A 16,840-nucleotide genomic window follows, 5' to 3' on the forward strand; every position below is an offset into this window, starting at 1 on the left:
ATTACTAGTACCTTTTCCATTTTTCTAGATATTTTTTCTTACAGTGTACGAACTGATCAGCAATTGCAGGCACAAGCTACTAACAAGGTGTATCATAAACGAACAATGATACAATGATTACTATTATTAAATTGAGCAATTGCAAAGAGCAGCTAACTTAATTCGTTTGTTGTGTGCACTGCTAAACATCTTGATAAATTCCCTTATCAAAAGTTGCTAAAAGTTGCCAAATCAATTTTTAAAATAGCTCAGTTTGTTGCTAGGTGCTTTTGGAAGGAAAAGTCGCTAGGGTAGTCTGAAAAGCTGCTAAATTTAGCAAAAAAAAAAAAAAGCTAAATTGGCAACACTGATTCAGCGTGAATTCCAGTGGGCGTGGCTTATGATGAAAAAATGACTAGTTGTTGATGTCTTGCTCTGGAGGCGGTGTTTATGCAAATCATTGTGCCTGCATGATATCATCTTGCCACATATATATGCAAAAGAAACATTTTTGCAAAAGAAAAATAAAGTATTGAGCAACAAAAATGTTTTGCAAACAAAGATATCGCAAAATAAAAATGAAGTATTGAGAGAAAAAAATTTAGTTTTGCAAACAGAAATAAAGAATTGCAGATATAATTCATTGCAGAAATCAATGACAGTTGTAAAAGAAGCTTATGAACTTTGATTCTATTTTATCTCTGCAACACATTTTCCATGCTCACACCTACTAATTCATTTGCAACGCTCCATTTATTTTGTGTTTCAGTCAAGCCTGAGCTCACGATACCGTTTTCCCTTTTGCACTTCACTTTTCTGTGCGTTTCACTTCATGGCGCTGTTTTCACATGGGGGGGTGGAGTCAAACTGGGGCGTGTTCAGCGGGCCTGGGCACGCCCCCCACGAAGCCACGTCATCGCAACAGGTTCGAAAGTCAGCATGAGGCCTGCAGGTGGATTCCAGGTATGTATAGTGGATTGTTTCCTTTTATTTCACGAACATTAAAATGTGTGTTGTTTTGTTAACTAAATGTGACTACTATTAACATCGTTTGCCAAAGTTTAAGAAGTTAGAGATCAGTTTAAGCGGTGGTTCTATTAAGCATAGGCCTACTCATGCATTCAACATAATGTAGACAAATTCAGCCTGTCCTTCACTAGATAATCATTGATGGGGTACATTAGCTTGTTACTAAGGTGACCAGACGAAGAGCCGATCCTCCCTATACGCAGAATACTCAAGCTGCGTAGGGCCCCCTAAACACCAGGGGGCCCCTTGCTCTCAAAGATGTTTTAATTTTTAGTTTCGTTTTTGATTTTGGCCAGCGGTTATGAAAACATGAATGATCATTTCTTTTAATGCGGTGCGCTGTTTTGCTCTCTACGTAAAAATCAGCCAAATCATGCAACATGAATATCGTACAGTCTCTTGCTCTTACTTAAAAAAACGAGCTGAAAACTTACAAGCCGCGGAAGAGATACTGTTTCTCGTGTGCTTTCCGTGAGCGCGATTCGAGACGGACTGAATCACAGACAATTGCATTTCATCCATTCTTCCATCCCAGACCCCCCCCCCCCCTCAATTAATTCAATCATTTCCCGGGTTTTAGCTTTTTTGCCATTTGAAGAGACACAATATAACATTTTGCGTACTTTGTAGTGTAAGAATATTATAATCAATAAAAGTAAACAACATAATCCATCAACAGTATAAACGCGTGCATATTGAGATAAATGACTAGCAGATGCTAACTTTTTCCAACACGTTCACTTGCACGAGTAAATGACCTCTAACTTCTTAAACTTTAGCAAACAACGTTAATAGTAATCGCATTTAGTTAACAATACACATTTTGAAATAAAAGGAAACAATCAACAATACATACCTGGAATCCACCCGCAGACCTCATGCTGACTTTCAAACCTGTTGCGATCTGCTTCTCCAGCTAATGACGTGGCATCACGGTCTCTTGACTCCAAGTGAAATGCACAAAAAAGTGAAGCGCAAAGCTTGACTGAAACGCAAAATAAATGGAGCGTTGCAAATTAATTAGTAGGTGTGAGCATGGAAAAAATGAATTGCAGAGATAAAATAGATTCAAAGTTCATAAGCTTCTTTTACAACGGTCATTGATTTCTGCAATGAATTAGATCTTAATTTTTGCCATTCTCTATCTGTTTGCAAATATATTTTTTTCTTTTGCTCAATACTTTATTTTTCTTTTGCACAACTTTTTTCTTTTGCATTTATATGTGGCATTAAATTGACTCCATATCAGATCTAAAACGAGCAGTTTTTGGAGCTTGATTAAATAAATGTTGTTTATAAAGAGGAGCTATGAAACTTGTAGGATATTTTAATGGCACTAGCCCTGCGTTCCATTCAGAAGGGCTAATCCCTTCAAAGGGTTTACCCTCCGGAGTGAGAGCTTTGAAGGGTGTAGGGGACCAAACAACTGTTTCTTGAAGTGCCCTTCTGTGTCATCATCCCGTGCCCACATGGAGGCGCTGTCATCATGCAAAGAATCGCAAAGGATCATGGCCCTTTGAAGTGGCTAGTTTTGCGCACATCGGTTTGGATTGCCATGATTGTTTTCAATCCTAAATGCCCTTTGGAGGGCCATATATCCCGTTTGGAACGCACCGAAAGACCTCATATATGCCAATATATCAAGGCAATTTTGATTTCTCATGTCATGACCCCTTTAATAATATCATAAAATTTCTCATGATTATCCATGGTGTAGACAGTTAATGTTACTACAGTGAATCCATGGTAAAATGAAAAGCCTTCTGACTGTATGTTGCGCACAGTGTTTCTCCTGTTTGTCAGTGCTGTTTTAAATCAAGTCATTTGTGTTCTTCGCTGAATTCAAGATCTCACAAAGCTGTTTAGTGCTCGTGTGACCGAGACTCATCAGGGAGTAAACGCTCTAGACTAGTGCGCATGCGCTGCAGTTTGAACTGAGCCGAGCGGATAAATGATTCGTATGGCGCAGTTCAAACGAGCAGTGGCGGCTCTTGGGTTAAAATAGAGGAGAGACACAGATTGGTCTGGGGATCCTTGCCGATTAATATTATTAACGTATTTGCTTAACCGTTTTAAAATGGCTTTTTGGTTGCTTTTAGTCAGAAAACGTAAAGAAAAGGACTCATACAGCAAGATAATATAATTTCACTTACCTGGCCTATCACTAGAAGCAAACATCCATCCCTTCTTAAAAGTCTGTGTTAAAAGAGAGCTGCCTGTTGTGCCATTTAATTAAGCCGACTGCTGTAGCCTATATCCAGTGTTCTCCCTTTATTTTTAATTTGTATATATACTGTTTGAATGACAGCTTGGTAAATCTGTTGGCGATCAAATATTAAATATCGCTACTGGACGACGAGCCGCCACTGCAAACATTATATCGAACTCGTGTTATCGCAGAAAATTATATCGTGATAATGATCGTTATCACTTAATCGCCAAGCCCTGTCAAAATGGTTAAAAGTCAGCATTAAATGAAAATTCTACCCCATTTAATAAATGCATATTTTTGTTAATGATTTATCCATGTTTTATTAAAAAATGGTCAATGTTCTCCAAATATTTAGTCTGCATAAAACCAGCCACATTTCTTTATATCGACTGCAAGCTCACATTAAGATCTGTCGATATTCAATTAACAACCAATAGATTAAACCAAGTCTCCGCTCTAATTTTTTTCTTTTTCAATAATCTGACTTGGATGTGTGTTACAATATGGAAAAAAACATCTGTTGCTACTTCCAATTCATTGTGACTTTAATTAAGGGTTGTAGACGCCACAGAATAAAGTCGGTAGCATGTATGCATTATCTTGTCAATACAACAACTTGAAACAATCTTTTATGGTCCGCAAAATGAGAATTTGTTTTTACTAAAATAAGCACTGAAATAAGCACTTTTCAAGGCAATAGGTCCTTTTTATTTATTTATATACTGTAAATATAATATTTCTTGGTAAATGCATTATATATTCTGGGGAAATATGTTTCCACCCCTTTTCGAATTTTATATTAGAAACACCATCACTAACAGTCCATTCTTGTTGCTGCATGATGAGTTTTGTGCCATATATGATAGACAAGGACAACACCTGGTACGCATACCTCACTAGTGCACTGAGAGGTGGTATCAGATCTTTGGCAACCCTGGATATGTGCATTGGGAGAGTTGAAATTCTAAAGCAGGAGGTAGGTGTTAGCTAACACCGACGACGGTGCAATGTGTTGGGAACAAGGGTTGGTTCAGGGGCGGCCATGAGGGTGTTTCTGCAAGCTGGACGTCCAGACGTTTGTACTGCTTTTTGGACTCGCGTTTTCTTCTGAGGTTGCGAAGGCAGTTTAGGGCACCTCGGTCAATAAGAATCTGGGAAGAGAAATATCTTTGCAGTTACTGATATTTGCAGCATGTTTCAAATGCCATGTGGTAATATGTGTATTTGTCTTTACCTCAAGAATGTAGCATATGAAGAAGTTGAGTGCAGCTACAGCCACCAGCAATAGTTTATAGTTCATATCGTTGATGTCATAGAGCTGCAGCAGTTGATGGATGATGGTATGACGGAAAAGAACCAGCCAGCTCATAAGTGCAAAGAAGACCAACAGTGCACCCACAAACAAAACTAAGAGAAACAAAAAACATTAATAAACTTCAACATAAATATTAGACTACGGCCACAGTGAATTATTTCCTTTAATAATCACTTTAAAGGTCCTTGCACACATTTGAGTCGTTTTTTTTCCGTATTCGTCATCCTAAAAATTTGTCACGCACAGAAACCTTGCACACTGAGTCCAATGCGTATTAATTAATCCGTTAAAAAACAGCAAACAGATAGCCTATAGAGAGGAAGGAGAGTTCCCCCTCCTCATTAAGGAGCAGCGGGATTATCACGGGCGATTCAAAGTTTACTTCAGGAAGTCAATGGCTCAGTTTGATGCTTTGCAAGCGATACTAGAGCCACATATTAAAAAGAAGACCCCCAATTTCTGTGAACTTTGTGCTGTGAGACGAAGTGGATGAACTTGACAATTGCTGTTCTGGATTTTGGCTTTCGCTTGTACAGTGGCTCTGAATTGTCAAAACACCTCTCAAAATTCTTGCTACGGATGTGAAAAACGCAGAAAATCAAACCCGATCCGAATTTTTCTTTTTTATGACGGAAGAAAGTTTCGGAGGCAGAGTGTAAACGTGATTGACATAACGTGAGGTCATATTTATTTTTCCACGTGCGAACATTTCGGACTCAGTGTGCAATGGCCTTGATTATAAAATGGTTATGACTGAGAGATGAAAAAATAAGGGGAATCACATTTACATCTAAATGGTAAATAGTCAACAAATGGAACTCAAACCCCAAATTGACACTATGCTCAAATCATCTGGATTCAGTCAGATTTACTGAATAGAAACTTTTTCAAGAACATCTTTTTTCAAACAAATTGTATTATTTGTTTACTCCATTATTTTGTTACTTCATAAAAGCCTATATTTATAATAAAAGATTATCGATAAATAGGTTTATGGTGCAGTTTCAGTGCATTTTCTGTAAAACAAGTTCATGTTTTAAATCTCACAATTGTAATACAGTGGTTTTTTGTAAGGATATCCTTTAGTTATGACAATAGACATGATGATATACTGGAATCCCGTTAAGGCAAATATGCTTGTGTCCTCCATGTTGGGCAAGTTTGCAGCCCCTGTCACAGTTGAATTTAGAGGCACATACCTGAAAACAGTCACAGAGTTATAAAACAACAGTTGTATGAAGCTGCAAAGATTTTTTTTAATGTTACCCAAAATCTAGGTGTTAGTTGCTTACCAGTCTTGTGACATAGTGATAAGCAGGGCAGACACCTGGGCTAGGATCAGCAGCACAGTGTGCAACATTAAACTAGACAGGACTGGCAGAGACAGAAGACTGGCAGCTGGTCGCTGGGGATGGAGCTCATCGCTGGGACCTCCCCGTCCCATCACTATAGCCAAAACGGTCACCAAAACTAAGTCAAAAAAGAGGAACTGCAAGTCTCCCAAGTTTGTTTTCTCCTACAATAGACAAAATAAGCCACATAATTAACATTATTGTTAAAATGCCCTAATTACATTATTGTATATTTGGTTATTGATTTCAGCTGATTAAAAGAAAAAAAAGAAATGTAAAATGGACAGACAAGCACTCACAGTGTAGAGAATAAGTACAGAGCCAAACTGGATCAGACTGTACAAAGCCATGTACTTGAAAAGACTGAATGATGTTACCAGTGAACACCTGCCTTCCCTGTTTAAATTTAAATTTCAAACAAATTAGACATTAGATTTTGTTATATAATAATAATAATAATAATAATAGTAATAATCATCCCCATCATAAGTTAATTATTATTATTATAAATATAAATACTAATAAAAACATTATTATACCTATTATACATATTAATATTATTATAAAAACGTGAGCCAATAATACAATATCCAATTAAAGACTACTATTAATTGTTAAAATTCATAATCATTATTAACAAAAACAAGAATTATTATTATTGTTATTATTATCATCAATGCATATAAATGGCCATTATATACTGTTATTATATTATAATAATAACTTCAGTCAATAATACAATATCCAATTAAATAAATTTGCATTATTATTATTATTGTTGATTAAAGCTAATAATAATCCTTATTAATAATAAAAACAACAACAATACAAATGATTGTAATTATTATTATAAATGGTATATAATATAATAATTTATAAATATATAATATTACAAAACAGCAATATAAATAGCTTCATTATATATTGATTTTCTTATAATAACTTAGGTCAAGGATACAATATTCAATAAATAATTTATTATTATTACTATTATTCACAATAATAATAATAATAATAATAATACAAAAATCACAACAACAGTTTATTAAATGTAATTAACAACCACAAATTATAATAAATAAAAATAAAATACATATATATTGATTAAATTATGTATTGATAAAATACAGATATTGATCTTATTATAATACCTTAAGCCAAAAACAATATTTATTATTTAATATATGCATAAAATCCATGCATAAGAATGGTAAAAGTGTGTTTTTTACTTGATAAGTAGAGGCACGCAGCTAATGTTGTTAGACTTGGATGTGAAAGGAGACGCCACAGAGGCCTCAGCCTCAGACAACGACACACCGACATCAGCAGCCCTCAATGCTCCACAGTCATTGGCTCCATCACCACACATGCCCACCCTGTAACTGCACACGAGTCGGGAGATATGGGCGTTATATTAAGTGTTAAAAAGCCCTGCTAACAAATTCACTGGTTATGTATTAATGATAATTTCGCAATCTACATTTCTGTCTGTCATTTCTACATATGACATTCAAGCAATGTACAATACCACAAATACTGGACTCACTTGAGTTTCTGCAGTGCTTTTACCAGCTGGGTTTTCTGTTCTGGGGTCATGCGAGCGTATACTGTTCCCCTCATCAGAATCTGGAACACAAAAACAATGAGCACTGTCAATCTCCAGAAAATGCATTTGTGCCCACCAGTCTAAAATTGGAATGGATCAATACTCCTAAAACTTAATCTAAGTCACCTTGGGCAGATGTTCAGGGAAATGATCACAAAGTGCCGCAAAGGACATTCCATTTATAGCCAAATGATAGCCGGCACCATTCTGGTAGAGACCCTTATGGTACAGGAAGAGGACATATTAATCTCTTTGCTGTTCTGAATTAATACAAATTATTTAAAAGACATTACTATGTGATATGTCAGTGGTAACATCTGTAAAGCACTTAAAAGGTCAAATAAGAAAACCTGTGCTGGAATATCAATAGTCTCCTGAGTATTAATGGTGGCTCCTGCACCATCTCCTTGATGAAACTGCAGTGAGGCCATTGAACTAGCAGTAGGGGGCGAAGCATGAACAAAAATAACCTTCTCATGTGACAGCACCATTCCACACGCATGTGCTACATTCACAGCAGTGAGAATATTGTCACCTGATAGAGCAGAAAAACAGCATGACCAATCATTTTCACTTTTGTGTCTATAAAGACAGAAAGACCAACAAAAACAATTAAGTGAATGTTTAGTGGCAATGTAACTAGGCCAAAGCACATCATGGTCATAAATGTACACTATAAGCATTTTTAGATTACACTTGTTATTTTTGGACATACCTGTAACCATAACAGGCCGTAATTGTGCCAGTTTAAGTGTGCGAATGACTTCTGCGCTCTCTGGCTTCACCTGGTTCTTCATTACTAACAGACCCAGGAAGTTCATGTCTTTCTCCACCTCCACCCTACAAGCAAACATTTACTGTGAACATGAGGCAGCAGGCATGCATCCGTCTATTTTTAAATATCTATTTATTATTTATATAAGTTAAATACGCTAAAGATAAAAAATTTGGGGTCAGTAGGATTTTTTTAAAACAATTAATACATTTATTAAACAAGGATGCATTAAATAAAAAAATATTATTAATAAGTATAATGAATTAATTAATAACTAAATACACTACTTTTCAAAAGTTTGGGGTCAGTACAATTTTTTTAAATAAATTTAATTTAAAATTTGTATTAAAATTAAATAAATGACAGCAATAGCATTTATAATGTTAAAAAAAAAAAAAAAAAAAAAACTTTTCAAATAAATATTTTTTACAATTTATCTATACTAAAAAAAGTATAATGATTTCCACATAAATATTAAGCAGCACAACTGTTTTCTACGTTAATGACACTGATAATAAGAAATGTTTCTTGAGAACCAAATCAGCATTTCTGAAGTATCATGTGACACTTAAGACTGAAGTAAAGGCTGCTCAAAATACAGATTTGCCATTACAGAAATAACTAATATTTTAAAATATATTCAAAAATAAAAAAACATTGAAATAGTATTTTAAATACTACTATTTAAATACTAATTAAAGTACTATTTAAATAATAATAATATTATTTCACAATGTTTTCACTGTATTTACGTTCATATAAATACAGACTTGGTGTGCATAACAGACGTTTTTCAAAAACATTAACAAATCTTGCCAACCCTAAATCTTTGAATGCTATTGTTTATAAAACAAAACAGCTGACCTTTCAACAGTGCTTAGGTCAGTCTCCTTAGTAAGGTGCTTGTAGGCAAATCCAAGGACCCTGAAGCCCTGGCCTGCATACTCCCGGAGAATGGGTGAAAAATGAGAAGGCACTGTCACAAGGAGAGCACAAAGACAGAACAAAACTGAGTGCAAAAATAAATAGGCAGTGTTCCATATACTCCTGCTCGTTCCTCTCAAGGTGATATAAGAACCAGGACACGTTTTAAGAGTCAAGTCCTCACCACTTTCTCTAAGACAGAAACTGGCAACCATTTCAGGTGCTCCTTTAAGGAATACGACAGGAGAAGCTCCACCTGGACCAACGGTCACCACGCTCATCCTTTGCAAAGAAGAGGAAAACGGGAATCGCCGTATGATTGCCACTGGCTGACTGACAGACTGAAAAACACATAAAAGGACAGGAAAATCAGGATTAAAAAATTATCCTTATCCAGTCTCTGGGATGAAGATTAAAATTAATATCATCCATGCCATTCCAAACCTGTAGACTTTATTTCTTCTGTAAAACACAAAAGATAATTTGAAACTTTTCTTTTTTCCCCAAAATATCTTCTTTTGTGTTCCACAGAAGAGATGAAGCCATTCAGGTTTGGAACAACATGAAGGTGAGTAATTTGTTTTGGGGGGGGGAACTTTGTCAATTTCAAGTCCTTTCCTTCTGATGTCACACCCAGTGACCATTTTCTTGTTCTGTATATGAATCAACTTACATTTCCTTGTGACAGGAGCTCAGATGCAGGAGGTCTCATCGCTGCTAGTACTCTGTGTTTGCCAAATTCAGAATCAAGTCCCATCTCATTCTCTGGCTCTGTCAGTTCCTGTCATTTGCATGCAAGATGACAAAGTTGCCATAAAACCAATTAAACAAAACACAGTTTCATAAATCTGTCATATGTAAAAGACTTAAAGAAATTAGTTGCAAATCGCTGAAATCATTTACTATCGATAATGTTGTTCCAAACCTGTATAACTTTATTTGTTCAGTGGAACCCAAAAGGAGAAGTTAGTTACCTTTATGCTGTTTTTTTGTCAATTTTGAAGTTTGACAGCCCTTGGTCACTGTTAACTTTCAATGTATCGAAAAGAGCTACTCGTTCTGAACAGTTATTTACCATTGATGTCCATAGTACAGTCAAAATCTCTCAGATTATCGTCTTTTATGTTGCACAGAAAATCATACAGGTTTGGACATGAAGGTGAATAGATAGGAAAGAATTTATTTTTGGCTGAACTATCTCTTTAGGAACATGAAACTGTGAGAAACCAGCCATTACCCATCCAGTGGATTCTATCATTTTGAGCTCTAGTGGGTCTCCGAGTGCTTGACCCCCCAGCAAAGCCAAAGTATGGCACGAGGCAAGTGCAGAAAGCATCAGTCCAGGAGGGAGAATGAGAGGGTCAGGGACCAGCTCACTAAATACTGCTCCACTCACTTCCATCACGCCCCATACGTCCAGACCCTCCTCTGTAAGAGTGCCAGTCTGAAACGATCACAGCATTCAGTCAGTTTTTAATAGCAATACATAGAACTTTGCCATCTTTTGTCACAACTCTCTCATTGAACCAAATGAAAATTAAGACACAATTTTGCTCTTTTACCGTCTAACTTAACTTTAAAATGCGTTAAAAACACTGTAAGATCAACAGGAATTATAAACAAATGCCTTGAGCAGTTGCCGTTGACACAATAATATATATATATATATATATATATATATATATATATATATATATATATATATATATATATATAAAATGTGATGAGGATGTTCGACACCAGCGCATATAGGGAGTTCTCATTCACGTGACAGGATTTTGATGTTTAGCAAGACAGCAGCAGAGATGATAAGCAAATGAAAAGCAGAGATCTTATCAGTCATGGCTAAACCTCTCTTGTACAATGTAGCCTCTAAAAACTCATTTTCTTCACATGATGCTTGCAAGATGGCAATAGTATGGTTAATAATGAAGGGATGAATTTAGAATAAATCAGTAAAAAGCTTTTGGTCTAACTACATCCCAAGTGTCATTAAAAATCTCTCTTTTTTGTTGGAAAAAGGTATAAACATTTTTGCTTTGGGGAAAAAAAAAAAAAAAAAGTATTTGTTTTTTTAATTAATTTAATTAAAATTTTACCTACCATAAAATACTAACTTTTTGAGTTTGTAAAACGGAGAAAAAAAACGGAGTTATTTAAAGCAATCCAAGGTTAATCATCTAGTTGTCGATAAACCTATCCATGTTAACTAGATAATGTGTAAAAGAAAATGACATTGGGAGTTGTCACAAACTGGCAGTAAAGGAAATAAGTGGTCTGTTGGTCTAGCCCAGGGCACTGATGATGTAATCATTACACAAACAGAAAGTCTGCATGGAGTAATAAAACCAAGTTTATTTTAACAGGCTGACGCTTAGGCTTTCAATAGACAAATATAAGATTAAGAAAAGGCTTAATTTTAATATGCCTGAGTTTAACCATCCCTGAATCATCAGCACAGCATTTTTAATGTAGCAATATAGATCGTTCCAACAAAGGATCCGCTGAAACCTTGTTCTCTCACCTTATCAAAACAGAAAAGTGATGTCTTGCCACAGATATTAATGCGAGGTGGGCTGATGCAGAACACCCCATGGCGCTTCAGCCGATTCTGGGCGTAGATAGTGGCTGTAGTTATAGCAGCAGGAAGAGCAGGTGGAACTATTATTGTCACAATATCCAGAGACCGGATGACTAGCACTTGCCAGGTTGTCTGATGACAGAAGAAGTGGATACACAACGAAATTAAAAAGAATCTTGAGGTGTAATTATTTGTTAGTAATTCAACAGTTTTTATTTTGGATGAAAGTATCTGAATCCAAACTGCTACAGTGAAAGAAACTAACATTAGAGGGAAGAAAACTTAAAAGGACTAAAAAAAAAAAAACCCCATTAAGATATGAACTTAAAACTACTTACATTGCTCTTTGAAAGTATTACAATGCAATAAATAGTGCCGACCACAGCTGAAATACAGACATTCATATCAATGAAGGCCCATATTCTGCATTATGAGACTAACAGAAACAAATGTCATTATATCACAGACATATATGAAGCTTGCAAATAATCCAACTTACCCACAAGTCCTAGAAATAGTAGGAACTTCATACCATCCTTGTAGAAGCGAAAGTCTAATGGCTGAGGGTAAAGGATAGAACTAATGAGGTCTCCTTTGGCAGTAAAAAACCCTGTGGAACATAAACAAAAGTTGTTTTCATGAGAAAACAACAAAAGAAAGCAAAAATTAAAGTCATTTTATGGCTTCTCTGTCTTCTACATACTTTACTGTTCAAAAGTTTGGGGTCAGTAGGATTTTTAAATGTTTTTAAAAGAAGTCTCTAATGCTTACCAAGTGAAAAAGTGCCCCCCCCATGTTGTGTTTACTGGTGTTATCTTTGTGTGATAAACATGCAAAAAAATTAAAAATCAAGAAGGGGGCCAACACTTTTTCACACCACTGTATACATTTTAAAATGTAATTTATTTCTGTGACGCAAAGCTGAATTTTTAGGCTCATTAGTCATATGATCCTTCAGAGTTCATTCTAATATACTGATTTGGTCAAGAAACATATGTTATTTTTATCAATACTGAAATCAGTAGTGCTGCTTAATATTTTTGTGGAAACAGTAATACATTTTTTCATGATTTCTTTGATAATTAGAAAGTTCAAAAGAACAGAATATACTTGAAATGGTAATCTTTTATAACATTGCGTCACTTTTGAGCAATTAAACGCATCCTTGCACAATATAAATCATTTCTTTTTTTTAAAAAGACCAAACTTTTGAATGGTAGTGTATAATCGACAACAAAAAAAAAATGTATTTCTTTGTAAGTGACCTGTGCGTGTTACAACAGCAATGGCCCCATTCCCAGAAGACCCGCCTCCTTTAGCCTGGATGAGCTGTGTGCCACAAAACAAAGTGTGTCTGTGTTGGGACTCTGGACCGTATGTGGCTTCAGACACAGACAATGGCGTCTTCATCACTGGTATGCTCTCACCTGTCAGTGAGTACAGAACAAAAAGTGAGAACAGAAGAACGGAAAAGCATCTAAATGCATGTAGATTTACTGCAATGCACAATTTCAGAGGCGGTCTGTTTTCTCTCACCAGTCAGCATGCTTTCGTTCGCCATGCACTCCCCTGCCAGCAGGGCGGCATCACAGGGCAGAAGCAAACCCTCGGCTGGAATCACAATACAGTCCCCTGGAACCAGCTCCTCAGAGCTCACACACTCCTCCTCTGGAAAAACAAACAAACATAGTTGCACAAAAAACTAAGCAACATTGGAAAAATTGTGCCCATTTCTGGTGATTGATTAGCAGCTTCACCTCCCGTGTCTCTGCGCAAGGTCACATTCACTATCAACTGGGCCATGCGGCGGAGAGTGGTGCTTTGCTGCAGAAACAAAAAAACATTTCAATTCACAAGACAACAAATGAGCTCTAAAGACTTGACCATGCAAATAATATCTGCATACCTTACGGATCTCATAAAGGGACACGCCGATTGAAATTAAGGATATGATTAGGATACAAGCAGCATAATAATAGTATTTGTCTGACATCCACAGGATGATGCTGAACACCTGAAATATGTAGAATGGATTGAGAACCTTAAAAAAAAAAAAAAATACAGAGCAGATCAATATGTGAACCTTTCACAAAGCATTTCATTTACAAATCCAGTGAATGATGCCGTTTAATCAACACAGTGTTAATAATTGCAATATATTGATTTCACAGTGTTTTTAAATAATTATAGAGTTAAAAAAAATAATGAAGAACAGGTCTACCTCCTCAAAGAGAAGTTGTAAATAAGACTTCACAGGTACATCAATGACATTGGCCCCAAAAATCTGCTTTCTGTAAGAAAGAATGTGTAAGGTAAAAAAGCAGTTATATTCATTGCTCATATAGGCATTAAAAGGGTACAGACCTTGTGCTTTGGTCTGCTTTACTCAGTCCTTGCTGTCGGCCATGCAGGTCAGCGCAGGTCCAGCCTTCATTGAGAATGCTGGAGACAGAGGATCATTTACTCCCTCACAATTTCAGACAGCTTTATAACCATAAAGAGAGGAAACCAACACATACATTAAAAATACAAAATAGTACCTTGCTTTGCAAAAGGCTCCTTTTCTGGCAATCCATATGTAGCGTATGCCCTCAAACACATAGTATCTGAGCAATGTTTTCTAGATGAAAGAAAAACAAGATACGATCAAGCAGATGGACTCAAAATGTACATTAAACCATCTATTTTGACTGCCTTTATGTTACCTTTTCACTGTGTAGCTGCACGGTGTCTCTCCATTCATTCTCATCTGCTTCTCCTACTGCAAACTCCAAACTGGAAAAGTTCAAGAGTTAAATTAATAGCTCTATAAACGTTACAGAATATTAGCTAAATTTATAATTAATGTAAATACAGTAATGATTTTTTATTAAATTTAATGCAATTTTTATTAAAATCAGAATAAATTTGAGTATAACAAATACTATCAGGACAGAAATACTTTTTAAATGACAGTTATATATTACCATTTAAATACTATAGGCTTTTTCTGGCATTACAGCAACGGCAATTTAAGTGAGAAAATGCCTAATCATCTTGAAAATAATGTCACAATGAAAACATTTTGTAATGGGATTAAAATGTGACTAAAATACCGTAAAATCACATTGTTACATTAAATTAATCACGCTAAAACAATGACATTAAAACATTTTAATACATTTTCTTTCAATTTTGGGGGTACAATTCTATATTTATATAAATCTAAATATAGCGCTTTGTTATAGGTTTGCACCTTCACAACTTTTAGTAAAACAGTTACAATTTAGAAGTTATTATGCAATTAGAAATTATTTTAAAATGCAAAGAATGGGGTTAACACAAGTAGCTGGTTCCTTTCCGAAAGAAACTTTTAAAGCACATGAATACAAAAAGGAGAAGCATGAGTAATAATTGTACTGCGGGTCTCACCTGCCTTCCTCAATCTCCTCTGTAAGCACATCTACAACAAATTGCTGTCCATATCGGTCCTGTCATAAACAAATAAAAAATATCCTTCCTTATTATGAAAAAGCTGTGTTTTACTGTATATTCTTCTCCCACTTGAAAATATTTTAACAACCACTATTTAAAGTCTCAGTAAAACAAACTTTAACACCTTTAATAGTAAAACATCTGCCATTGAAATGGGACAGGATTTGCAGCGTGCCAGGATGCCGAGGCGAGGGTGCCAGTTGAAGAGCACTAACAGCAGGCCTAAAGAACATACCGCCCCAATATGGCACAACCACACCTTCCAGCACACCCATTTGTACCCCTGAACTTCCTGAGAAACAAATCACATGATAAAATGATCAGTTCTAGAATAACAAGAAATGTATTTGTAGTTTTCCAACATAGTACCATATGTGAGATGGCACTGAGCTCCTTGGGTGTTGGATCCTTTATGAGGGTTTTTGTGTCTGGGGAGGTCGCCCCATCCAGCCCTGGACCACAGCTCCCTAAAAGACAAGATCCGTAATTAGTCCTGTTGAGCATTAGTTACAGTGGATAATGCAAACACACTTTATAACCTGTGTAGAGCGCACTCCCCTTTTGTAAATACAAGAATAGACTCTACCATCAATATATGGCGTCAGTAGGGTACAACATTGGTTGTAATGTTGAGATCAATCACATCCACGTTGTAGTTAACATGCTGGCAAATCGTCACTGTCTAGCTGTGAAAAATTAATGAAATGTCTACTTGCTTTTTTAAGTTTTGAAAAAAGGTTTGTAAAGAGGTTTTAAAAGGTTAAGGCAGAGAAACTTGTGAGTCTGGAGTTTTTCCTCTTTTTTTCAGATCATGTGCTTGCATTGTGATGTTTCTACACAACCAAAAATTGCTGACTTTCACATATAAATACTTCCTTCAAACAAAAGTGAGAAACCACAAAACAACTAACTTTTAGCACAAACAACTTGATTTTTTTGCATTCCAAGATTTAATGGCGTTTAGGTCACTACAATTTTAAGACACACTGCTGACAACATTACAATATACATATAAAATATTTATACAGGTGGGCTGAAGGACATTCATAAGAAATTAACTATTTTAGCAGCAGAAACTGGGCAATACAATGAAAATAAAATAGAATACAGTGCTATTTAAAGAATCTTTTATAGCAGGCTTATGATGCAGAGGGGAAATAAACAGCAGTAAATGTGCTAGAAACATAATACCCGTTTTCATCACATTATTTGTGAAGTCCACTGACTTTGACTCAACATAATGTCAAATATGCCCTATTATAGTTTCAGACAGTTCTAACAATTAAAACGATTACAGTTTAAAATTATATGTGCTAAACAAATCCAGGTGTATTTTTCAAGGAAGGCAAAAAAATCTTACCACCCTTTGGTCTTTTTCCTGATGCAACTTCCTAGCAAAACTTCTAAAAAATATATTAACCACAAGACTTGTCTACGACATTATAGTTCCTTTTGGCGGAAATATCCACAGTAATCCTGAATGTGAGATAGGGAATACAAACGTTTAGGTTAACTAACGCAGTAACGCGAAAACTCCGCCTACATTCCTCTATTAGTCGGTGGTAAAATACTGACTCATTTCCGCGAATCGGT

At 35.7% G+C, this 16,840-nt stretch overlaps 1 protein-coding gene across 2 annotated transcripts; it reads right to left on the bottom strand.

The window, feature by feature from the left end:
- Positions 1 to 3,522: 3,522 nt before the first annotated feature.
- LOC306860842 (polyamine-transporting ATPase 13A2-like) lies at positions 3,523 to 16,819 on the bottom strand. 2 transcript variants are annotated; one of them, XM_079402797.1, is made up of 30 exons: positions 16,608 to 16,770; positions 15,834 to 15,933; positions 15,617 to 15,714; positions 15,372 to 15,539; positions 15,185 to 15,243; positions 14,479 to 14,548; positions 14,314 to 14,393; positions 14,138 to 14,215; positions 13,995 to 14,064; positions 13,680 to 13,814; positions 13,531 to 13,597; positions 13,310 to 13,441; positions 13,039 to 13,200; positions 12,273 to 12,383; positions 12,112 to 12,158; positions 11,717 to 11,905; positions 10,430 to 10,636; positions 9,866 to 9,973; positions 9,377 to 9,533; positions 9,133 to 9,244; positions 8,209 to 8,333; positions 7,844 to 8,028; positions 7,620 to 7,712; positions 7,434 to 7,513; positions 7,117 to 7,269; positions 6,187 to 6,283; positions 5,828 to 6,051; positions 5,583 to 5,734; positions 4,455 to 4,627; positions 3,523 to 4,371 (listed from the first exon to the last, which is right to left on the bottom strand). In XM_079402797.1, exons 3-30 carry the CDS (start codon positions 15,617 to 15,619, stop codon positions 4,204 to 4,206), a joined length of 3,405 nt encoding a protein of 1,134 aa, XP_079258923.1. In that variant the 5' UTR covers positions 15,620 to 15,714; positions 15,834 to 15,933; positions 16,608 to 16,770; the 3' UTR covers positions 3,523 to 4,203. The 2 variants fall into 2 exon arrangements, with proteins under 2 accessions (XP_079258923.1, XP_079258922.1); XM_079402796.1 differs by lacking the exon at positions 15,834 to 15,933 and having other exon boundaries at positions 16,608 to 16,819.
- Positions 16,820 to 16,840: the final 21 nt, after the last annotated feature.

The sequence above is a fragment of the Barbus barbus genome (genome assembly GCF_936440315.1).
Source record: "Barbus barbus genome assembly, chromosome: 41".
Classification (NCBI taxonomy): domain Eukaryota; kingdom Metazoa; phylum Chordata; class Actinopteri; order Cypriniformes; family Cyprinidae; genus Barbus; species Barbus barbus.

Excerpts from the sequence above, each read along its gene's own strand:
- LOC306860842 (XM_079402796.1), bottom strand. Across the intron at positions 7,713-7,843 it reads CTATTGATATTCCAGCACAG|GGTCTCTACCAGAATGGTGC; the intron begins GTTTTCTTATTT and ends CTGTACCATAAG. Across the intron at positions 4,628-5,582 it reads AAAACCACTGTATTACAATT|TTTTGTTTGTGGGTGCACTG; the intron begins GTGAGATTTAAA and ends TGTTTCTCTTAG.